The sequence below is a fragment of the Gasterosteus aculeatus genome, chromosome 6 (assembly GCF_964276395.1).
Source record: "Gasterosteus aculeatus chromosome 6, fGasAcu3.hap1.1, whole genome shotgun sequence".
Taxonomy (NCBI): domain Eukaryota; kingdom Metazoa; phylum Chordata; class Actinopteri; order Perciformes; family Gasterosteidae; genus Gasterosteus; species Gasterosteus aculeatus.
The window spans coordinates 8,465,843-8,489,798 of NC_135693.1; the positions used below are offsets into that span (position 1 = coordinate 8,465,843).

Here is a 23,956-nt window from a genome sequence, read left to right on the forward strand (position 1 = left end):
CGATGTGGTGTTGACTTAATATTTACCGTGAAGAGATGCGAGTGATTGCATTGTGCTCTTGTGTATTCCACTGCAAGGTTTATTGCCAAGAATGATGCACCTTTAGCAGCCTACTTGAACACACTCCGTACACTCACATGTAATTGTAACCCTGAATAAACATTCTTATTTGTGGAACATTGGGGCTTTATTATGGTTGTGGATAATCAAACACATAGAAATGATTTTCCCTCAATATCAATATCCATTGATTAAGTTGTACACAAGAATGAACACTTGTATTATTCACATAGGATGGCTCTTCCACGCCGGATTCTTCGAGCATCACTACTCAGAGCGTCTTTCTACAGCATTGCCAGATTCAGCCACTGTGGATGACAACACAAGCACAAGTCAGTGAGGTCCATAAAGCATTTCGTCCCTTTATATTTTTTCTGTCATTATCACTCTTGGGCTCTTACCTCCATAAAACCCAATTCTATCTCACCGGACCCGTTCTTTTCCAGGGTGTTGAAGATGTCTGTGGAAGAGCAATTTAAAAAAAGCCTCATCAATGTAATGATGTCTTCATGGCAGTAGAGTGTGAACGATGGACGGCAACTCACTGAAGAGTGACTCCAAGCGGATCATGCTGCACACAAAGCTGTCAAAGTCAATGGTGAGGTCTTCCTCGCTGTAGCGGGCCAGAATTATCTGATGCAGAGCGGTGTTGAGAGAGAAACCTGACGGAGCGCAAAAGATCAGATTTTCTAACTGCGCATAATGACACGAAAATCACACACTCTCCAATGTGCAGAAATAAAAAGCTCTCCTGTAAAGGTTCTACACATTAAGTTCTTTTGCGGTTATGATTATTCCATGTGAATCAGTGTTTTCTCAAATCGGTGCCACATCCGCTGCACACTGAGCCCTTGAGTTAGAAGAAACTGACTGCAGAGAAATACATTGTGTGTGAAATGGACCTCTCACCAATCTCCTCAACAGCCATCCGCATCTCCGATGAGTTCATACAGCCACTCTGGTTTGCGTCTTTCTCTTTGTACACATCCTAATGGAGAGCGCAACAGTTCACTTGTGCGCTACCACTATTCTCCTAAGAAATGGTACAGGTGATACGTTTTCGACAAAGTAAAAGGAATAAGCAACACACCAGGAACTTCTCAATCTTTGTCCACAGAATCTTAAACTCCACCAGTCCCAGCTTTCCGCTTCCATCTTTCTATTCAGCGTGTCAAGGAAAGTGATGTCGGAAGGAGCAATGTGTGGCAGGTTGTTGACTTCTAACAGACTGCAACTTGATTGTGTGTCGTCGAGTAAATTTCCCAAATGTGCCGCGCTCAAGTGGGGTGAAATATGTATAAAAATACATAATGTTTTTTTATAGGTCCATTTCATTAAAGTCGATGGTCAAACATTTTCTGTATTTTTCTTGACATAGTTGCAGACGGGAAGGAAGGATACGTCGAGCAGATTGACCATGTGGTGGCAGGTTGTCAGGCTAAACCCACTGGTTTTGATGTCTTCTCCTGAAATTGAATGACACACAGAGGTGACTTGCTGGTCAAGCTCACCTGAATGCACATACTAATCCTGACTGAAAGAAGACAAAGAAATGGTTCCTTACTCTTCACCACCACTCGGTTGAGGATTTTCTGCAGCTCGAATGCAGAAATCTCCACATCCTAAGAAGCGCGTGACAAGGACACTCTAAACTATGCGCAATCATTTCAGATCCCAGGATAACGTTCCTAATCATCATGTACTTACATGTCCAGCGAGCTGTCCAAACAGTCTCTTGAATCTGTCACTGATGTCATCTTCATCGATGTCAATCTATTTATGACAAAGGGATCTTTTTTTTCCCCCTGCTTTGTAAATAACAATCTTCAAAAGCATGCAGAGTGTATAAAGGGATATTAGTTTACCTTCTCAACATGGCAGGCTACAGGATCATCAATCTCTCTGAAAGCAGAGTAGTTATAGTCATCATTTTGAATGGTTTTCAGTATCATTTCTCATCATGTAATTGCACTTTTTTAATTGAACTTACTGGAAAGCTGTCTGTTTCTCAGAGAACACCCGCACATAAAAGTCCCCGTTCTTGTTGGGCTCAAAGGTGGAGGGGACGATGAGGTATTCTCCCGGGGGGAGACAGAAGTGGTTGCTCACTTCCCTCAGGTTGATGAAGGTCTCGGAGCGCGCTGCTGAACAGTTGCGCACAAAGAAGTTTCTCTTCAAGTGCACTTGCCTTTGGCCGGAGTACTGAAAAAATGACAGACATGCAGTGCAGTCACACGAGGGCGCCTCATTCCTTCGCTCTGCTTCCCCCCCGCTTTCAATACTCATTCTTCATTAAAAACTAGTGTTGTGTCTTGTCCTTTGAAAACATACCTCATCAGGCAGCTGGAAAAAGACACAAACAAATCAAATGTAAGAACAGATAGAAATATTTAATAGAACCACATCGTAAGTATCACCATTTACATCTTAAGGTAGCTCCTTACCTCATATATGGCAAAGCCGATGGTCTCCATGTCCTGCCCCATTTTCCTCATACGCCGCCGGTTCTTCTGCATCAAGCCCACGATGAAGGTGCAGCCCTCCTCACCGTCCTCAGGATCATCGTCCACCTCCTCCAGCTTTATGACAAACTGAGGATTCATCCAGAAGGAATCTAGGAAGGAAAACAAGGTTTAACAACTACAGTGAATGCATCTTTAATCAATCCACAACAGCGTCATTCCTGTTGATAAAAGTAAAACCATAAATTCTCCAATAGATCAATATCTCTGCTTTCCCAATTCCACATATTTTAGAAACAAAATATGATTATGAAATAAATACTAGTAAGAGTTGATGATTTCATAGAAAACACAAATGATTAAGTGAGCATTAGTATGGTTACAGAGCAAAGTAGAAGAGCTATTTACTACAATGGAAAGCCGAAACTGTACTATGAATCCATTAAAGACTTTCTAACTATTCTATACTAGTGATCATGTGTGTTGTTTTACAAAGAAACTGGGAAGAGGTGGTTGGGGAGAGAGCTAAACGGATAACATACTCATGGCTAAGAAATAAGCTTCATGATAATTATCAATATGTACAAATAAGTAATGTTGATAAGTCTGATTTATTTGAGGTGTCTGTGGGGTTCAACAAGGTTCAGTGAACAGTTTATACAATATGAAAGTGATCTTTGCAAATTGAAAAAGTTGGAAATGCTTCTAAATACTGTGGAAAGGAATAATGTTTTTTCTATTTTTGTATATTTTTTAAAATTTGGTCAACAAATTCCTTTAATTATGTAAAAACAGTATTGGTGTAACAAGCTTAAGCTTCATCCCACTTCTTTTGGTCAATGTTAATCCTTTTTATTAGCACCCTTTCTTAATTAAGATTTAATAAAAGGCCAAAATCAATTACTACTATCACTACTATTTTGTGACACATGTACACCAGTGCTGAAGGGAACATTTTGAAAACTCATACCTGGAAAGTTTCTGCAGCCACCAGCTGAAACGCCTCGTCTCCACGTTTCTTCAAACTCTGACTCTGCCCATTTCTTGAACTCATCGCCCGTGAGCGCATCAGGGGTGAGGTTGCAGATCTCAAGGCGAGAATATTGCCGCAGGAAGTCGGAAAACGACATCCTGTGGACAAAACAGTATGAAGAAAGTCTAGAGTACAAGTATTTCCGCACTGGGGACCGAAAGGGGATGAAATGCGGTTTCAGTGGCCTTTACCAGAACTCCCCATCCTCACAGCGGTTGGTCAGCCTCTTTCGGTCCCCGTCGCTCACGTATCTCCACTCGGACGACCTGCGGACAATTGCAGATACATCCTTATAGTGGTGAAGCAGTTTGTGTCACGAGATTAAAACATGGCATGCAAACATGAATTACAGGCCTGCACCCTAACTGAGGGAAGCACACTCCTACACCTCGAGCACAAGAACAAGCTTAAACCCCACAGGATAACAGGTTTTATTTAACCACAGGACAGACCGGTCATGCCACAGAGGCGTGTACTGTATGTCTGTCTTTGTGTGACAAACTTGACAGAAACGGATGAATGCCCTCTTCCAAACAAAGGATGCAGATGGTTCAATTTGAATCGGTCATTTATGAACAACACAAAAGTCGTATTTGGAAAAGTCCATTCATGAAAAGTGGTTGAAAGCATTTCAGTTAAAAGTTTGATTTGAAGCTGTAGGCTGACTTTAGGATTACATTTTTGTAGCTGGGGGCACCGCTCTAGATCGCAAGCAAGATCATTCCACTGGTACCAAGGTCACCGGAGGAAAGAACTTGGGAGATTGGTGGGGTTTTCGCGTGTGATTGGTAGGAGGTGCACCTACTTGACAGACGTCAACTTTGTTTTTAAAGGTTTAAGGGAGCTAAAGGTGAAACGCACATCATGGATGTGAATAGTTATTTGAGTTTTGAGGAGGTATAATAACAACTTTTTCTGAGCAGGAATTATCTTGGACGGGCCCCCCTTTGGAAGCACCCCTACAGCCACATGTTGCTAACGAGGGCTAAACACTTTAGAAGGACTTTGTTGGGGCTGCCAGTGATGACTGCTTGGGATAATGAGTGCATGTTCATTTGCAATTCCTGACCTCAAACCATGGCCCCCTTATGGCCACAACACTCACCGGTCACTCCAAGCTCCATTCCACTCCACCTGACCCCACGGGTTCCTAATCCTGATCAGCTGCACCTGGTCTCCTCTGTAATCCACCTGACAAACAGAACACGGTGTAAATGACTCTCAACCAGAAAAAAAAAAAAAACGAGCCAAAGTGACACCTCGCCCATTACAACATACAGACACGGCATCTTCACTTGCATCTGGATGATCTGTGTGCGGGCACAAACATTTGCTCACCTGCTCCGCTCCCGTCACCGAGTAGGCGTGGCCTTTCACCAACTTGCGATATGTGACAGCTTCTGAGTCAGATGCGCTGGTGATCTTGGATAGACAGGAAAAGCAGGTGAGCCTAAAACAATGAAATATCGCTAACAACGGGAGTGTGTGACAAGGCTCCAACAAACATCAATGGAGCATCCCAGAAGGGAGCCTCTCTCCAAGGCCTTCTTAATGATTTTGAAGAGGCGAGGATCTGCGTTCTTCAGCTCATGTCTCTCGGCAATGCCTCCCGTGAAGTCCTCAAATCCCTCAGTGGTGCTGCCTCCGGAAAGAGCCTCATAGCATCCATTTATTCTAAAGATGAATGAGTTTGTGGATTACTACACCAGAAAAGGAGTTACTGATACCAACAGAACGGTGTCCAGATGCTCCATTCTTCCATACTTGGCATAGGCCTTCTCCAACAGCGCGCTCCAAAACTCCGAGCCCTCCGCTGAGTGAACAAACAGCAGCTCTCCATCTTTGGTGGGCAAGCGGTCGTCAACCACCACATCCACCCACTCGCCAAACTGCCAGAACTGAGAGCCAGAGAGGACACGACACAATCAGCCACATGGAACTTCACTCCAGAAGAAAGAGACAGGGTGTCTGTGTCGAGCACCTCAAAGTGGAAGATGCCGGCGTATTTCTCCTCAAAGCTTTGGTCGTGAGGGACAACGCGAGACAAAACCTCTTTGTTGAGAGTCAAGGAGGCGATGGCCGCCAGGAGCCAGCAGTCACCTGAACACAAGGTAACAGTGTTAATAAAGGGAAGTTCTGTGTGAAAATTGGAGGTTTGGAATGGACACATCTTAGTTTAATTCTGGACGGCTGTTGCTCTGGAGACACAGCGGTTGTCCGCTAGTCCAAAGGTAGTTTAATTCCCCCTTTTTCACGTTGGCCTCGATGGTCGACGTGATAAAGTTGTTCCTGTGAATATCCAAAACATTCTGGGTATGCCATTTGTTTGCACCCCTGTTGGGAAAAATTCTCCAGTCTCTATTGGTGTAAACAACTCAGTTTCACACACATCGGTATGTTTTGGGTGAGGACAGAGAAGACTGAGGAAGTCGAATGAGTGACAGCTGATGTCGGCACACAGGCATTTACTTGGATTGTATTTTGTGTGGTTACCAAAGTACTGCTAAAATGCCCTTTCTAAAGACAAAAACTAAGCAATAAGCAAAAGGCTGTTGGTGGTTTATCTTATGTGTTGAATAGGATAAGCATGTAAAACATTCATTTAAATAGTCAAAGATGGAAATCAATGTGCTCTTTGTAAAATACAGTGCATATTTTCGTGCCATCCAAATGTATTGAAAGGTTATTCGATACCAAAGTAAGGTAAGTTATTAGATTATGTCAGTTATAAAAGTAAAAATGGAAACATTTATGAAGGAATGTAGGAATGTGTGTGCCTCACCGAGGGCTCCTTGGCAAATATCAGTCCTGGTTGCATTTTCAACTATAAATTGTGGATTGGAACACAATTCCTGAGAGAAAAACAAAAGTAAAAACTGTGTCAAATCAATATCTTTCATCTCCTATTCCTCCCATCCCGATTTAAATGATCATGTTTCAGTGGATATGATAATTACTCATATACACTGTACAAAATGCATGTCCTCTTTGAGCATTCCAGTCTGATAAAACCACAATATTTGGAGTGAGGACAAGCAGGAACAAACGTACATGTAGTACCAAGTATATTTTATTTGTGACGAGCGTAGCCTATTGAGTGACTAGCGATATAGAAAAGATGATATGACAAAAAACATCACCCCATGTGATGCACACAGAGAAGTGTTTCATCTTAATGATTGAATCTTTTGCCGGATGTTTCCATCTACTTATTGTACTCACCTTGGGTCTTTTCCAGGTGATGCCTCGCACTTTGGAGGAATTGGGTCCGAGATCTTTATATCCTAAGGACGAGGGCAGAGCCTCAAAGCTGTCATCCTGAAATAGCTGTCCTCTCTCCAGGCAGCTTCTCCGCAGCGATTCAAAGTCCTGGTTGAGGTATTTCACCGCATGAGAGTTGGATCCTATCCCGTGCGATTTTTCTCGGTCGTGCTGAAGTTTTGACGCAATCCCGGACATTTTTGAAAGATTTTTGAACCGTCTTTATTGCTTCGACCGTCTCCCTGAGTGCGTTTGTGCCGTTAGACAGGCTCTGTGTTGTATGTTCAGCTCAACAGGCTCCACACCCTTTATCGTTCATACCAGACAGTCGGCTGACTCACCTGCTTCATCCAGCACTCTACAGCTGCCGTTGATTGATGGGCCATAATTAGCCCACATGTGATCCACATGTGACCCACATGGGTGGATGAGTGAAGCTAATGCTGCTCCCCATAAAAGCTTTGTTCAGTTGAATATACTGTCGTTGATACAGCTAATCTGTCTGATATGTGAAAAGCTTTCACAAAGACGTAGTTTCATAGTTTCTTTATTTCATTTTACAGAGGATTTTTTTGTGAAATTCATGCTCAAATGTTATTTGAAAAAATGGATTACAAATGTTGAATGTTGCGACACATCTCATTTAAATGTACCAATATTTTTTTTAACCTCTTTCAGCAGTTGAAACATGTCGATATGACATTTCTTTTGTATTGGATTTACTCAAATTGTTAAAATATTTTTTGCTTGCGAATGAAATACATTCACAGGTAATCTTCTTGCAGTTCAAGAGAGGATCCTTCCTTCTCTCGCTCCAGAGTCAGTGGATCGCAAGGCACAGCCACTGCAGGAGGAAACATAAATATAGGCTTAATATATGTTGTCTAATCTAGAAGTTCCGTCAAACCAGCAGCTTTTGTTATTCTCTCACACACCTGCTGTATATCCAGCTCCATCGTCCCCGTGTCAGCTCTCTCCAGAGCCCTAAACATTTCTGGTGAAGAGAGAAATATAAATACAGGTCATTTCAACATGCCAACAGAGGTTTATGAGTAAATAGTGTTTGCTGACACTTACTGAAGAGCATTTCTAGTTTTATGAGGCACCCCACAAAACAGTCAAAGTCTATGGCGTACTCAGCATCCGCATAGCGATTGACAATGGACTGCAACACATTACTGTTCACTTGGAAACCTGGAAAAGCAAAATAGCTGTGACCATCAACACCTGTTAGAATTTGAGATCAGGTTTATAGAGGTGCATCGCTTTTGGAAGGTGTCGGATATGTTATATATATATTCTCGCCTGCTTGTTTTGTTCTTGCAGCAAAGGCTAAAGTGTCTATTTAAGGGGAGGGAGTCCCCTAACTGGCTTTTCAAGTCTGCCAGATACACACACACACACACAAACCCACGCACACACCAGATAACACAGGAACATGTTGTAATTTGTTTCGGCAGGGCTCAGTAGTCTGACTCAATCCCGAAAAATAAACTACAGTAACAACAACAACAATAAGTAAAAGAATGTGTGTTTACAAAGAAAATCATTTGGCTTTTGCTGTGCAGATGAATTGGGCGTCATAATTCACAGCCGGGTCTCAGTGTTTATTGTAGATATTCACTGTTTTTTAGTGTGTAACATTCCTCACGCGACGATGTTTGTTACCTGCTTTAGCGGTAGCGCCTCTCATCTCGTGGGAGCTCATTGTGCCAGAGTTGTCTGTGTCGAAATTTTGAAAGATCTCCTATATGACCCAGGCAATCAATTGTTGTATTAAAACACAGATCCTAATTCCAACAGGGCCAATCTGCCATCTGCTTTAAAATTGCATGAATCAAAACTTACCAGGTATTTCTGGATTTTGTTCCACAGCAAGTGGAACTCCATTAATCCCAACATGCCACTCCCATCTTTCTGAGCAATGCTAAGGTTAATAAAAAGCTCATTCTGGATGATTCATTTCCTTTACCAATTCCATAGTTCTAATGCACCCAGATCTCAAAAAGGGAGACAATACTGTTCTTAAATAGGATACATCCAGCAGGCTGACAATGAGGCGACCTGTCTCGAGGCTGAAGCCATCTGTTTTGATGTCAGAGTCTGCAAAAAAAAGTGACAAAACATAGATAGTTGCAACTCTTAAATCAATGAAAGTAAAAGAAACCAAACGTCAGTATGAGTATGAGTTCAATGTACTCACGGTGAGAGACGACGTTGTTCAAAATTGTAATCAGTTCGAAGACTGATACCTCCATGTCCTGTTTGAAAAACGCACATACAGCTTGTTTTTTAAGTGAGTTTAGATTTGAATAACTTTCAGTACTCATGTTACTCAACCTACATTTCCAGCAATCTGCTTGAAGAGATGTTTGAAACGAGGATCCACATCGCTCTCAGATACTTCTTCCTGTGAGAGGACGATATTAGAATGATGAATGTAAAACACTGTATTTTAAACGTGAAGCTGTAAGCATTCAAAAAATGTTATGTGACAGATTTCCCTTCAATCTCTGGAAATAAATGAATGAAGAAAAACTACCCTTTCCATATAAATTAATTTTATAATGCATGCAAAAGCAGCATATTGCAATTTTGTTGGTTTTCTTACCTCCTCTATTTCAGCCTTGATATCCACCTGCAGTCGACTGAAAAAAATTTAAAAAACAACAATGAAAAGGCTTGAGCACACTCTGTTGGCGTGCAAGAAAATAACCGTCACAGGAAGCGTCCTCAGAGCTTTGTCCGCTACATGGCTGTGTAAACTAAATCTCTGATCCCCACAATGGCCTCTAGATCTCAAGCTCTGCTCTGTAACGCAGATACCTGGCTGCAGCCTTCTTCTCTGAGAACACCCGCAGGACAAAGCTGCCCGGCTTGTGAGGCTTGAAGGTCGAAGGAACTATTGCATATTCTCCCGGAGGAAGTTTGAAGCGGTCGCACACTTCCCGCGTGTTGATGAAGTTGCTGCTCATGGCCACGGCCTTCTGTCTCAGCAGGACGTCCGGACCTAGGTGAACATTGCTGCAGCCTTTGTACTGGGGAATATCACGACACACGGGGGTCTATTACACGACTAGCCAGAAATGCACAATGCAACAGTGACACACTCAAGCCTGTAAAGGATAGACGCAGGTATGGTACAGTGCAAATACAGACCTCGTCCGGGACCTGTTGAAAGAAAATAGACAGAAGTTATATCTTCTAAAATCGGTCATATACAGAATACTACTTTCATTTAAATATTCATTTTTTCCTAGAAACCTTATAAATGGCAAAGCCAATGGTTTCTAGGTTGCGGTCAAGCCTCTTCAGCCGTCTTCCATCCTTTTGCATCAGCCCCACCAGCAAGGTACACCCATCCTCCTCATCCAGAGGGTCATCATCCACATCCTCCAGGCGCACCACAAACTGAGGGTTGGACGTGAATGTGGCTGGAACACACAAACATGTGACCCCTTACATAACATGAGTGTAACTAAAGTACAGGCCCAAACATCCGCGTGGTTTCTCCTATACCTGGGTTGTTGCGGCAGCCACCAGCGGTGGATCCCACCCTCCAAACCCCTTCAAATTGGTAGTTGTTCCAGTGGCCCACATCGTCACTCATGAGCGTGTCCGGGGTCAGGTTACAGAGCTCCAGCTTTGTGAACTGCTTGATGAAGTCTGAATAGGACATCCTGAGTAGAATAAAGCTCTTTTCAACAAAGAATGTTGTGTTCTGCTGAATCTGAGACAATGCACATTGACATTTAGAATAAAATGCAAAAGATAATGGATTTACCAGAACTCTCCATTGTCAGCCACATGGTTCAACTTCGATTTCTCATCTTCACTGACGTGGTCCCATTCACTGGATCTGATTAGGATTTAACAGGCTTTTATGGAAGTCCCAGACGTAAAGAATGGTAGCTAATGGCTAATAGATCTAGAAAGTCCTTTACTCATCACTCCATGGCCCAGTCCATTCCACCTGACCCCAGGGGTTCCTGATGCGGACCAGCTGAACTGGCCTGCCTCGAAACTGAACCTAGAGGAGAGAGAGAGAGAGAGAGAGAGAGAGAGAGAGATCAGTGGCAAACACAATTCGCATGCAGTAAACACAGCTTAGTGAGGGTTTGTTGAATTGTATACCTCCTTTGCATCAGTGACTGAGTAAGCATGCCCCTTGACAAGTTTCAGCGCTGTAATTGCCTCTGTCTCGTAGGCACTGGTGATCTGCAAAAAAAACAAGAACAAACGTTTAGATCGTATCAGTCGGCTGTGGGTTTGTTTTTTCTTGCATGTGAGCACGCAAATCAGTATGCAAATAGGTATTACGTCTATAGAGCAACCCAGCAGCGAACCCAGGCTCAGGGCCCTTTGCATGATGTGGAAGAGCTTCGCTGAAGCTTTGTCTAAAGTGTAGACTTCTGCAATCCCTCCTGTGAAGTCCTCAAAACCCTCGATGGTGTTTCCTCCAGAAAGGGCCTCGTAGCTGCCTTGCACTCTGTCGGACACAAAGTGACGTGGACGGAGTCACTAAATACATATTTGTAGAACTCCTATTAATTAACAATTAGAAGCAAGACATAACGAGTGAACAATCCATACTTGGCGTAGGCCTTTTCCAGCAGGCTGCTCCAAAACTCTGAGCCCTCCGTTGAATGGACAAACAGAAGCTTTCCATCTTTGGTGGGTACGCGGTCATCAATCACCACGTCCACCCACTCGCCAAACTGCCAAAACTGAACAGAAAAATATTCCCATCAGAAAACCACTTGAGGTATTTACGACTCATGCAAAACCATTGTGTTTCCTGTGCAATAATGTCTTTAAGAATGGTATCAAACACAGAGCAAGATATGAACACAAAACCTTTAACTGGTGTGGGTGTTGGAACGACTATAACAAGACATATGGACGTGTGGTGAAGTGTTCAGCTTCCTGATCAGCTTTGTTGTTAAATGAATGTACTGAAATTGAGCAGAACATGTTAACCATTGTGGATATAACTGAGCGACTGAATCTTAACGATTTGAGTTGACGTTTCGACTGATGTTGGCACCAGATGGATGATTTTATTTCGCTCCCAAATTTTGCCGACTTTTGGATTGCTCTATACCAGCTCTATTGCTCTATAAAGTTCCCATTAGAAAAAGGCATCACTCTATGGTTTGATATGAAGAAGAAGAAAACCTGGCAGGTTAAAATGGTCAAATGTCTGACCTGGAAGTGAAATATCCCGGCATAATCATCGGAAAAGCTCTGTCCGGGGGGCACCACGCGAGCCAGGATCCGCTGGTCAAGAGTCAGAGAGGCTATTGCAGCCAGTAGCCAGCAGTCACCTGCACATTAAGAACAGAGACATGGTCTGAGATCGAGCCATATGTGGCATTCATGCTGTTTGCAGAACACTCCCTTCCTACAAGCGTCCAAACGGGTGGAAGGGTTCGGTCATGTTTCAAGTTTCATTCTAAAACCGAAGCGTGCCATCAACCAACTATCTGTTAACTCATCAATCCTCTCCCCCAATAACTTACCCAGAGCTCCTTGGCAAATGTCTGTGGTCGTCGCCCCGTCCTTAATGAACTGTGGCTCAGAGCACAGGTCCTAGAAAGATCACCAAACCATCAAAGAAAGATAGTTGCGAAACCTCGGGTTTCCCAGAGAATACAACAGCAGTGAATAGTATTCAGTCGTGGTTTCATTTAGTACAGTTTTTGTTTGTGGCTTTTTAGTGATCTGGGAAAGCAACGTGTTAAAACAGTGCAGCATTCTTCTTCTCAGGGGCTTCTTACCGTTGGCCTTTTCCAAACAACGCCCCTGGTTTTGGATGAGTACGGTCCCAGCTCGTTGAAGCCCAGGGATTTAGGCTCAGCTGGAAAGCAGTCATCCTCAAATAGACGTCCGCGCTTCAGGCACTCCTGGCGCAGCGTCTCATAATCCTGTTGGGAGAACTTCACCGCTTGCTGGTTGGTGCCGATGCCTTCTGCCCTCTCCTTCTGACGGGCCAGTCGCTCTGCAGTGGACGTCATCTTCACCTCTCAAGAGTGTTTAGACTCGCCAGATGGTGATTTCGCTCCTAGTGAGTTGAGTTGTTTTGTGAGCTCACCTCCATGCATCGACACTGTGCACTATACAGACGTGTCATTGTACCGGCCTCCTTTATATCTGCGGCAGGTGAGGGTTGGCTTGGCTGTGTTTGTTTCACAAACAGAAAGGCAGCAACTCTAAGCAAATCAGCAATGAGATGGCTGCGGCCACAGAAGGAATACAAACAAGGACACGCCTAAAGGCAACTTGAAGCTCCATGGTCATTGCCTCAGTCGATTGTGTGTGTGTGTGTGTGTGTGTGTGTGTGTGTGTGTGTGTGTGTGTGTGTGTGTGTGTGTGTGTGTGTGTGTGTGTGTGTGTGTGTGTGTGTGTGTCATTGTCTCTGGCCTCCTGGTGGATACGTACGAAAAAGAAGAAGACAGTAAAACACACCTCTTGATTTAAATTTGTCTGATAACAATTAGACATTCCGTTAAATGATATCGCATCAAAGTATGGAAGCGCTTACAGGTGAGCCACACAGCTTAGAATTGTGAAAGGGAAGCTGTCAGGGTTCAAATGTCTAATTAGGCAAGACTAAGAAGGGTATTTAAAAAACATTGCAACACTGAGCAAGGGGGACTTGTGCCAGGTTTAGTCTGTTTTGAAATACGTACAGTTTGCTCTTATATTATCCTTATATCCTTCTGCTGTACTTACATCCTCTGTGCTGCGCATACAGACCAAGCTAATCCTTAGTCAAACAGTTGGTTTTGTCTGGAGCTCCGCTGCTGTTTCAGCTGCTGCATTAAACACGGTTTGTTCTGTGAGCCTTAGAAGCACCACATACTAAGCATGTGGATAAAAGGTAGTGAATAGTAGTGAATCCACCCTTGTTTAGATTACCTCAGAACTGGAAATAGATAAGACAATTACTATCGAGCTGAAGCAAGGGTGGGTCCTAAACCAATGAATGTACACACTGTTGTTTGTGGACATTGACATGACAAATGAGTGCCAATAATAACCCCACCTATTTTCACAAGACACCAAACGTACAGTAGAGTTTTTCAATGGTGAATAAAAGGTGCTGGAACTTGTAATGTTTTAGATTAATAAAAAAGATCTAGTGGTTAAATGAGACAAGGAACCATCAGTGCAGATGTACAATTTTGTCTAAAAGACATTTCTATAGGAGATAGACATCCAGAAAACAGACAAATGTATTTTTATAAAAAATTATTTTACTGAATCTAAAATAATTACCTCTGCTTTTTGGGGCATTATGGTTCCATTCTGTATTATCAAGATATGGTGATAATTCTTCCACTTCTTTGAGTTGAAGGGCGTCTTTTTTCTGACTGAATATTTCTTCCTCCAACGTGCATATTCTAAACATAACGTGTCATATAGCCCTATAAGAACGACCTGCATATGACATTAGTCATTTTGTTATAGTTTTATAGTATGCATCCATTAAACAGGCTGCCAACGGGCCCATGCAGTTATTACACGTTTCAAACTCATTGCCTATTGATGTATGCTACAACATTAAAGATACTTTGATTTCACTCTTTATTCACCTAATTTAGTATTTACCGGCCTCTTAAAGGGATTAAGGCGTTGGCCTGCTCGGCGTGTGTTCGAGCCGCAGTGTGTGCTGGGAGGAGGGAGGGGGTGGCCCCGCCCCGCTCCCGCAGGGGCCGGGTCTCTCCCGCAGTGTGTGCAGCGCGCAGCTCAGAGGGCTGGACTTAAGACCCGAACCCGGCCACCAAACCACTGCCCCCTTTCTCACACCACTGCGCGATTAGCCCTATTGTCTCGACCACCGAAGGATCCGTAACTCGCCGTTACACCGGTGGTGAGTTTATTTCCTCCACCCGAGCGCGTCCATTCAGCCGCCTGCAGACTACCGGCGCCGGGTGGGTTCGATGCAGCTTCGTGCGGCGGCTTTGATTTACTAAACTGCACGCTGTAGCGTTAAGAAGAGTCCACGAAGTGGCAGCTGTCATTCAGATGTGACATCCGGTGTAAAACGTGTGTGTGTGTGTGTGTGTGTGTGTGCGTGCGTGTGCGCGCTGCTGCTGCGGTCGCGTAAACAGACGGGCCTGCTTCTGCCTAAACAGGTGCTGTAAACAACCCGCGCCTGCGTGACGTGCTGCGACTTCTCTGCAAGTAACAGGACTGTGGATTCACAAAGCAGCCAACATACGTGCTGCATACATCTGCGTGTTTTGGGGGGTTGAGGGGATGTCAGAGAGGCTGTAGGTTATTTCCATGCTCTGTTGAGGTTGAAGTCCCTCGGATGACATCATCATCATTGCAGGAATGCATTGATCAGCTGTTCCCTAACGTGAAGAATATAGATATTTTTGGGGTCATCAGCCAGCAGTAGTCTCTGTCGAGCTGTTTGCCAGAGCGGAGGGACATTCCTGCAGTCACTAAAGGCGTGAGGGCCACCCGGGGTTTGGGGGCCCTGGCTCTTTTAAACATTGTCTTTGCCTGCAGAATTGTTCCTGTAAGCATAGCCAGTTTTGCACAGCAACGCATCTTTTTTTGTTCTACCTTCTATGAACTAAACTCCGGGATCTCCTTGTCTCTCGCCACTGGAGCTCCATTGACGTGTTCCCCTCTTACTGTTGAATGGAGCTCATTAGGATTCCTGTCCAGTAGAGCGGGCGGGACAGCCAAGTACAATCTTTAAGTCTAACAGCCAGCTTGTTTCTTTTTAACCCCTGGATTCTTCACAGAGCTTATTATCACGTGAGACGCGACAGGAAGTTGTGAACTTGTGAAACCCCACTGTGGTGAACAGATTTGGACTGCACAAGCTTTTGCAGTGCAATTAAAAATTATTTAAATAAGAAAGCACTGTCTATTTACCCTTGGATGACCTTTTCTCTCGCTCTCTTTTATCCCATTCTCCCTCCCAGCCAGCCAATACAGACAAGGTATCGCATTTCCATAACATTTATCACAGTGCTTTTGGTATTCCTGTCTTAAATTGTCTATCATTTCTCTGGGCGCAGTCTTATGTCAGGTTGTAATGGAAAAACATATTTTTGCATAGACTTTTGGTTGCCCTGTTGTCTTTGCCAAGATTGTCTCACCCATAAGCTTTCTATTCATAGACCGTTCATAGGCGTGCTCACACAGCCCCATATTTTTATCACACTCCAGTATGTATCCAACCGGAGGGATATCTTCAGCCATACAGGCCAACAGGCTACGAGCTGACGGCATGGGCTCCAAGGAGCAGGCGGTGCTCTTCTCCAACCAGGACTACGAGACCCTGAAGCAGGAATGTTTGGAGTCCGGCTGCCTGTTTGAAGACTCCTGTTTCCCCGCCGAGCCTCCATCACTGGGCTTCAAGGAGCTCGCCCCCTATTCCTCCAAAACTAAGGATGTGGTGTGGATGAGGCCCTCGGTGAGTGGTGACCATGAATCCACAAAACTGATAGTAGGAAACAAGATGGCACATATCTACATCTACGTACAGTTGAAATGTGTTTTTAAGACAGATTCTGCACCTAAAGCTGCATATTAAGTGGAAATACCTCATCATTCTTTGGATTGGTGTCTCAACAACAAGCTTGTTGTTGTGACATCAGAGAAACGTATATAACAAACAGACGTACCCCGTGACCACAGTGTTATTTCATGTCTGCAAACTCATGCAGGACCGGACAAGCAGGGACAGTAACCTCCCAGAACACTGCAGCTGTTGTCATTTCGTGGTATTGCCTGACCCCTCCCTCGCTCCTGACATTTGTTTTTTTACGATGCATTAGTGCACTTGCAAGTTGACGCTATAGATTCAAGAATAGCAGTGGTTTGAGAGGAATTCCAAGACTTTGATCTATTTTGATTGTCCTCACCCAGTCATTTCATTTCTCCATAGGAACTGAATGACGATCCTCAGTTCATCGTGGGTGGGGCCACCAGAACTGACATCTGTCAGGGAGCGCTAGGTGAGCCCTGGTTGGTGTCAATGTTGAGCCTTCTAGGAAGAAAAACTAAAAAATAGACCAAATTAGATAAATATTGTTAAATGCTTCTCCTCACTTGCAGGCGACTGCTGGCTCTTAGCTGCTATCGGCTCTCTCACCCTCAACGAGAGGCTTCTTCATCGGGTTGTCCCTCACGGCCAGTCCTTTCAAGATGACTACGCAGGAATCTTCCACTTTCAGGTGCTTCAAGTTCATCTTCCACACACTGCACTTCCTATAAAGTGTAAGTTAAGCAGTTTGGGTTGACGGAGTTGTCCATTATTGCTCTGTGTTGCAGTTCTGGCAGTTCGGCGACTGGGTAGATGTTGTGATAGATGACAGGCTGCCTGTCAAAGACGGCGAGCTCATGTTTGTCCATTCTGCTGAGGGCAATGAATACTGGAGTGCGCTCCTGGAAAAAGCTTACGCCAAGTACGTATTAACAGAGCCTACCCTGTTATTCAATTATTCAGCACTCGTGTATCTGGGAAGCAGGAAGTCGTTACACACAAGTGTGTTTTCTTTTACTGTGGCTTCAGGCTGAGTGGCTCCTACGAGGCTCTGTCCGGAGGAAGCACCACTGAGGGGTTCGAGGACTTCACAGGCGGTGTGTCTGAGATGTACGAGCTCCGCAGTGCTCCCAGAGACCTGCACAGGATAATAGGCAAAGCCCTGGAGAGAGACTCTCTGCTGGGCTGCTCCATCGATGTAAGTGCGCGACGCGCTGGCGCACAAACCCCCGGACGCACGCGGCTCAACGCTGCACCATCTTGTCACGCAGCCGATTAATTTGCGCATTAATTAATTAATTTGCGCTTCTATTTGTTTGCGGGCCGGTCAATGCCGTGATGGTGTTCTAATATTATCGCAGATCACCAGTGCCTTCGACATGGAGGCCGTTACATTCAAGAAGCTGGTAAAGGGCCACGCCTACTCGGTAACCGGAATGAAGGAGGTCTGTAAGGCTTTGTCGTCTTTGATCGGTACCTCATGAATAATGTCAGTGGTCCTAAGCTGCCCATTACTCTCTGCGTTTTGTAGGTCAACTTCCGCGGCAACATGGAACGCCTAATCCGGATACGTAACCCTTGGGGTCAGGTGGAGTGGACCGGTGCCTGGAGTGACAAGTGAGTGAATAAGTGTCTTTGTGGACAAAGTATTGTTGCAGTTTGGTAACGTGTTCTTTTATGAGCGTTAAAGCTATTTCTAAGTGTTCCTATCAGTCTGTTTGTCTTGTGTGTGCAGTTCTCCTGAATGGAACGAGATTGACCCGTCTGAACGAGAAGACCTGCATCTGAAGATGGAAGACGGGGAGTTTTGGTAAGAGCAATATTTTATACTGTTGTCATTTTAAAGGACTAGTTGTGGGAAATGCACCTGTTCACTTTACTGCAGAGAGTTCTATGAGAAGATCCCACGGAATCACCTAACCGTCTCAAGAAAGGGAATGATTGCGTGTCCCAAAATGTCAAACTATTCTTCTGAGAATGTTGAATTCAGGTTTCTGATGCGAAACTCTTGTTTTTTGATCTGCCAGGATGTCCTTCAGTGAATTCAAGAGGCAGTTTTCTCGGCTAGAGATCTGCAACTTGACTCCTGACACGCTGAGTGAGGACAGTCTCGGCAAGTGGCACACCATGAAGTTCTACGGCGCTTGGAGGAGGGGCAGCACTGCCGGAGGCTGCAGGAACAGTCCCAGTGAGTCCCAACCGCCCTGTACACGCTGACTTGGAAGAGATGGAGACTATGAAACAGGCTAACACAAGTGCGCCGTCTGTGCAGACACGTTTTGGATCAACCCTCAGTACAAGATCACGCTGCTGGAGGAGGATGACGACCCGGAGGATGATGAGGTGGCGTGCAGTTTTTTAGTAGCCCTCATGCAGAAGGACCGCCGCAGATATCGGCGCCATGGTCAGGACATGCACACTATTGGCTTTGCTCTTTATGAGGTGAGTAAAGCGATGTGTTTGTGTGCTTGCCCGTCTCATAGATACAGAACTTTACATTCATTTAAAGTGTTTTTTTGCTCATTAATGTTTTCTTCTCATTCGTTTGTGCAGATTCCAGAAGAGGTAAGCAGAGCACTGATTACATTACTGAATGTGACACTACTGGTGACCTTGTGCCCTTTCACCTTAAGTGATGCGTATTTTACATCAGATCATTTACAAAGGTAATTCCTTCAATTCCGCGTAGCCTTCGGTCTCTGCACATTGTATTCATCACATTCATTCATTTTGTGAAAAGTTTCCATTGTAGTTGAGATATTAATTCTATTTCAAGTTTTAGATCTTTATATTTATTTCTATACCTTGTAAAAATATTCTCATACTTTGAACTGGTTGGTAGTAGTGTTAAATATATAGTGTTAAGTATATGGTCTCAATTGAAGGGACATAAAACATGTGCGTGCATCTCTCATGTATTGTTTTCCTTCTGCCGATAGTACAGAGGCTGCCAGAATGTCCACTTGAAGAAAAATTTCTTCTTGAGCCATTCATCTTGCGCTCGCTCCGAGACCTTCATCAACCTGCGAGAGGTGAGCACGCGGCTCCGCCTGCCCCCCGGAGAGTACCTCATCGTCCCCTCCACCTTTGAGCCCAGCCAGGAGGCCGACTTTGTCCTCAGAGTCTTCACTGAGAAGCAATCAGAAACGGAGTATGTGCCGTTTTTGTATGAGAATTGAAATGCCATTTTTCATTTAAATAATTCGTAGAAAATAGAATATCATGCTGATATGTTTTTGATCATTGCAGGGAACTGGATGATGAAATCTCTGCCGATTTAGGAGATGATGTACGTGTATATGAGACACTAAAACAAAAATCTCACACAGTATTCTCTATGACATGTAGGAAATGACCTGGCACCCGATCATAAACCAATGCCTTTTATATTTGTGGTTTCCCGCAGGATGTAATAACTGAGGACGACATCGATGACTCCTTTAAGTCCATGTTTGCCCAGCTAGCAGGAGAGGTGAGTCTGGTTTTGCATCTCTATTTGCATTTGTATTTGCTGACACTGATCAAATGATTTTTATGTTAGTTTTGACATAGTTGTGGCGTTTTAGGTAACATCTCAAGCTTTATAGATCCAAAAAGGCCCTTAGGCTTGTTACGGTGATGACATTAGAGTAAATCACGTTATCTTTCTTTTTTCTTGTGCTCTGCGCCTTTTCAGGACATGGAGATTTCTGTTCGTGAGCTTCGGACCATTCTAAACCGAGTCGTCTGCAGGCGTGAGTTATTTCTAGTGTGAATTTCATATCTTCTGGAAAAGTTACTTATTAGTGAGATATCTTTCACTTTATTGCTTTCTGCTGTGGAATTTGACCCTTTGGCTGGTCGCCTCTGGCGCCCCGCTGTATGTCAGATCCCCGTGGGGAACACCGGTCCTTGTGTGGACTGCCTCTCTTCTGCTCTCTCAGTGCAACTGTGTCTTTGTAGACCAGAGTGTTTCAGTCAAGTCTTTGTTATTTCAGACAAAGATCTAAAGACCGACGGCTTCAGTGTGGAGTCATGCAGGACCATGGTCAACCTGATGGATGTATCCTGTTGAGTTAACAGGCAGGAAAGCATCACATATGTTGTTACATTGATTTTTTTTCATTGATTTGTTTGGTGGTGGTTTCAATTCTTGACATTGCGTCTATCAGAAAGATGGTAGTGCCCGTTTAGGGCTTGTGGAGTTCCAGATCCTCTGGAATAAAATCCGAAAGTGGCTGGTAAATAATAACAGCGTCAAAGGTACAGTATTCACACTTAGATTCTCTAGATTTCTATTTACATTTTTGTCTCTGTATTCCAGGTCATCTTTCGAGACTTTGACCTCGACAAGTCAGGGGCCATGAGCTCATATGAGATGCGTCTTGCTGTGGAGGCTGCGGGTATAATGCGCTTCATTATCATTTTAACCGCTATTTGCTGTCACTCACAGATGACGGAGTGTAACACTTTCATTGACATGCTGCGCAGGTTTTAAACTGAATAACCGACTCAACCAGATTCTGGTAGCCCGGTATGCGGAGAACGAGATGGTTGACTTTGACAACTTCATCTGCTGCTTGGTCAAGCTTGAAGCCATGTTTAGTGAGTATTCATGCAAATGATGCTATTCTGAACGTATACAGCGTGTTTGCTGACTAGAAGACTAGTAAATGTGTTACTTTATTACATTTTAACAGGGTCTTTCCAGCAGTTTGACAAGGAAGGATCAGGAGAGGCTGAAATGAATGTCACAGAGGTGAGTTATATTTAAAAACAAAATCTCAATACAGTCTTGTCCGTCTTTCTGTAATCTAATTACATTCCTTGTATTACCAGTGGCTTTACCTGACCATGTGTGGTTGAAGAGGGAGTTATTCACCGGAGTGAGATGTAGAGTGAAGGCCCAGTGCCTGCAGATAGCAACGAGAACCAGAGAACCGACGATCTGTCAACCTTAGGAACCTTTAAAACCCCCTCGCCTCCCCCTCAGCGTACGTGAAACATAAAAATATCTATATAATGGCAAGCAAAGTCCAATCAAGCCACTTTTAGAAACTATGCAAACCACCAGTCAGTGTGCCACATAGATCGGTCTCCACTGTAAAAGCGGCATGTCTCTGACCCCGTGCATGACACAAATCACTAGATGGAATATTGTTTCAAGTAGATTTAGCATTTCTACATTGTGTTCTCGCTGTCCGTATGGTTAGCAACTAATTTACTAACAATAATTTCACTGTCATTAACTCACTTCAAACTGTTTTTGCCAAGGAATACATAGAAGAAATCTAAATAAGCCTGTTGCTGTAATGATGCTTTAAAATGTGAAGTCTTATAGTTTCTCTGCACTTGTTTGTAGTTTGTTCTAATCTTAAAACAAAAAGATTAAGAAATGATCAACTGTGTTGAAATGGTTGTTGCACGATTTGACCTGTAGGAGGCAGGAAAGATCTTATTTCAAATTTAGCCTGTTATATTACACAAATATTTTGGGGATTATTTTGGTTTTGTTTGTATTTTGCACTGATATTTTAGTTTAAAGATTCTCATGAAGTTGCCTGACCTTTTTGAGAAATACTATGCTTCAGTCCACTCACGTGACATTAACAGGGATAACATACTAAATGCCTCATACGTCACACCATGGAGCTAATAACGGTATGTCTGTCATGTGTTTTTTGTAGTGAATGTATATTGTGCCTTCAATAAAATACTCCCCTAGCAGTTCACACTGTTTGTTCATTGTATTAATGATAACATGAGTTTGGTTCACATGTATCTGGTCAAACTTCCCCAGAAGCTCTCGCTTGGCCTTTCAAGCTAAAGGTTATATTTAATGTAAGCACAGCAAGGCCTCAGCGAAATGCCAAGCATGTCGACAGAGGCCCATTAAGAGACACCAAAATGCTTTAGAGACAATTTGATGCTCCCTTTAACTTTTATTGAAGACAACATCAAAGCATACAATATTCATAAACCCCAAGTAGACGTAAAGTATACAACTGACATTACAGAAAGGTGTTATCAAACAAAGGAACTAGCAATTGCTAGAACTTTTGAGTAATCTCCCTCCACTTTACGCAGATGGGTTGGTAGCGGGACCTTAATCCTTGTTCCTGTTGGATTTCCATTTTCCTCAATTAGAACAACGTTGTTTGAATCAAAGCGTGGACTCATGCGTTCTCCAGGCATTTTGTGTCCAACAATCAGGGCCTTCTTCTTCTGTCCTTTGATGGCGAGCAACACTTTGTCACCGACCTTCCCGACGCCATTCTTGGTGTAGACGTGGATCACTCTCGGGGAGCGGTGATACGGTGTGTTTCCAAGAGAGCTGTTGTCCACAACACGCACTCTTGTCAACTTCTGAATGGCTGCTGCAGCAGCTGATACACTGACCAGACAAAAAACGTTAATTGGTTGATGAGTACAGCTTTCCTTCAGAGACTCCGCAGTCACGTGTGACATCTACTTTTCGATGGGGTAAAGTGAAGCAAAAATGTCCCTTCGATCGAAAAAGTTGCTTCTTAAGAGGAACATAAAAGACTGTTTGATAAACAGTAACGTCCTATAAAGTTCAATAAATATATGATGCATCATGGTCACCCTGTTTTGTTATATAAATAATTTGCTTTTGGGCCACAGCTAGACAATCTAACCAGAAGAAATGCATGAATATGTAATGTGTGGTATCAATTATTATAGAAACATTAAGTCCTCCTCCATGGAGTAAGTCGGATATATATTGCCATTATATATTGGACTCAAGATGTCAAGTTGATTCTTAGTGTAAGTGCATTGGAGGCTTCGGATTTGCGCATCACATTTGTTTGTTCCATATTGGAACACAATTAGCTTCCAGACAAATAAATAAGCAATAATAGGGCCGATATAGAACATAAAAACAGACATCTAGTAACTCTGCTCATAGGTTTTGCAGAATGAAGGTCAACCATCAGTTTTACGTCACAATAAACACACACACATTTCTGCCAAAGAATGTGACGGCTTTAGTAATCACTGTGTCAATACGTTGTTTTAATTGATCTGCCTAGGTTTAAAGATATAAATAAAATGTGTAGAGATAATCAGAACACACAGCTGTCAAAAGTATTAAGGGCAGTAAGATTAAAAATGACTTACCTAAAAGTATTTTGCTGAATCATTGACGATGACTCTACAATGAGCCCAGGAAGAGATCTTGAAAGCAGGTGGAGAGCCATGATTACAGCGAGAAATATGCCTGCTGGATAGAGATTATATGGTTACAAGCTAATAAACTACAGGTTTGCTAACGTTACATACATGGCTAGCATTAGCGAACAATCACGTGGCATCATTCAGTTCGAATAATGCAGCAGAATCATTTAGTTTATTGTGTTTCTCCCGAATGCATACATCCAGGAGTATTTATTCAAAAGGTTCTCGGTTTAGTTTAAAACAGCTATCTTGTTATACCCTTTAATCACGCTCCATACCAATGTCATAAGCAGTGCGTCATTAACATTTACCCTTTAGCCGAGCTGGCTGAAAAAACCTAGAATGGATTCACAAATTACAAATAAATACTCCTTTCTTAAAATTGAGAGGTCGTACTTTGATTTGCTAAATGTTGTTGAATGTCAAACGTTTGTACATGCAAAACAA

At 43.4% G+C, this 23,956-nt stretch overlaps 3 protein-coding genes across 6 annotated transcripts; 1 reads left to right on the forward strand and 2 right to left on the reverse strand.

Moving 5' to 3' along the window:
- Positions 1–168: 168 nt before the first annotated feature.
- LOC120820813 (uncharacterized) lies at positions 169–12,961 on the reverse strand. Its single transcript, XM_040178982.2, has 42 exons — positions 12,597–12,961; positions 12,339–12,408; positions 12,025–12,143; positions 11,410–11,543; positions 10,951–11,305; positions 10,761–10,846; positions 10,601–10,675; positions 10,336–10,496; positions 10,081–10,250; positions 9,976–9,987; positions 9,643–9,854; positions 9,428–9,464; positions 9,161–9,226; positions 9,020–9,077; positions 8,855–8,919; positions 8,665–8,733; positions 8,485–8,563; positions 7,894–8,010; positions 7,752–7,810; positions 7,649–7,660; positions 7,236–7,294; positions 6,778–7,036; positions 6,338–6,407; positions 5,537–5,655; positions 5,320–5,453; positions 5,061–5,229; positions 4,894–4,977; positions 4,661–4,746; positions 3,747–3,821; positions 3,493–3,653; positions 2,505–2,674; positions 2,392–2,403; positions 2,051–2,262; positions 1,926–1,962; positions 1,768–1,833; positions 1,625–1,682; positions 1,462–1,526; positions 1,151–1,219; positions 970–1,048; positions 606–722; positions 462–520; positions 169–368 (listed from the first exon to the last, which is right to left on the reverse strand). Exons 1-42 carry the CDS (start codon positions 12,831–12,833, stop codon positions 345–347), a joined length of 4,377 nt encoding a protein of 1,458 aa, XP_040034916.2. The 5' UTR covers positions 12,834–12,961; the 3' UTR covers positions 169–344.
- Positions 12,962–14,496: 1,535 nt separating this feature from the next.
- LOC120820505 (calpain-1 catalytic subunit) lies at positions 14,497–22,039 on the forward strand. Of its 4 annotated transcripts, XM_078104080.1 has the most exons (23): positions 14,551–14,692; positions 15,765–15,782; positions 16,012–16,258; positions 16,733–16,802; positions 16,903–17,021; positions 17,119–17,252; positions 17,360–17,528; positions 17,692–17,775; positions 17,862–17,947; positions 18,066–18,140; positions 18,358–18,518; positions 18,603–18,772; positions 18,884–18,895; positions 19,270–19,481; positions 19,580–19,619; positions 19,737–19,802; positions 20,007–20,064; positions 20,308–20,372; positions 20,482–20,550; positions 20,634–20,712; positions 20,801–20,914; positions 21,010–21,068; positions 21,149–22,039. In XM_078104080.1, exons 3-23 carry the CDS (start codon positions 16,013–16,015, stop codon positions 21,173–21,175), a joined length of 2,115 nt encoding a protein of 704 aa, XP_077960206.1. In that variant the 5' UTR covers positions 14,551–14,692; positions 15,765–15,782; position 16,012; the 3' UTR covers positions 21,176–22,039. The 4 variants fall into 4 exon arrangements, 3 of the variants coding, with proteins under 3 accessions (XP_077960205.1, XP_077960206.1, XP_040034299.2); XM_078104079.1 differs by lacking the exon at positions 15,765–15,782 and having other exon boundaries at positions 14,497–14,692; XM_040178365.2 differs by lacking the exon at positions 14,551–14,692 and having other exon boundaries at positions 14,934–15,782.
- Positions 22,040–22,231: 192 nt separating this feature from the next.
- Positions 22,232–23,947, reverse strand: mrpl14 (mitochondrial ribosomal protein L14). The gene is given in 4 exon segments (XM_078104081.1): positions 22,232–22,703; positions 23,453–23,552; positions 23,829–23,931; positions 23,933–23,947. Coding segments are annotated over 4 exon segments (585 nt in total). The 3' UTR covers positions 22,232–22,336.
- Positions 23,948–23,956: the final 9 nt, after the last annotated feature.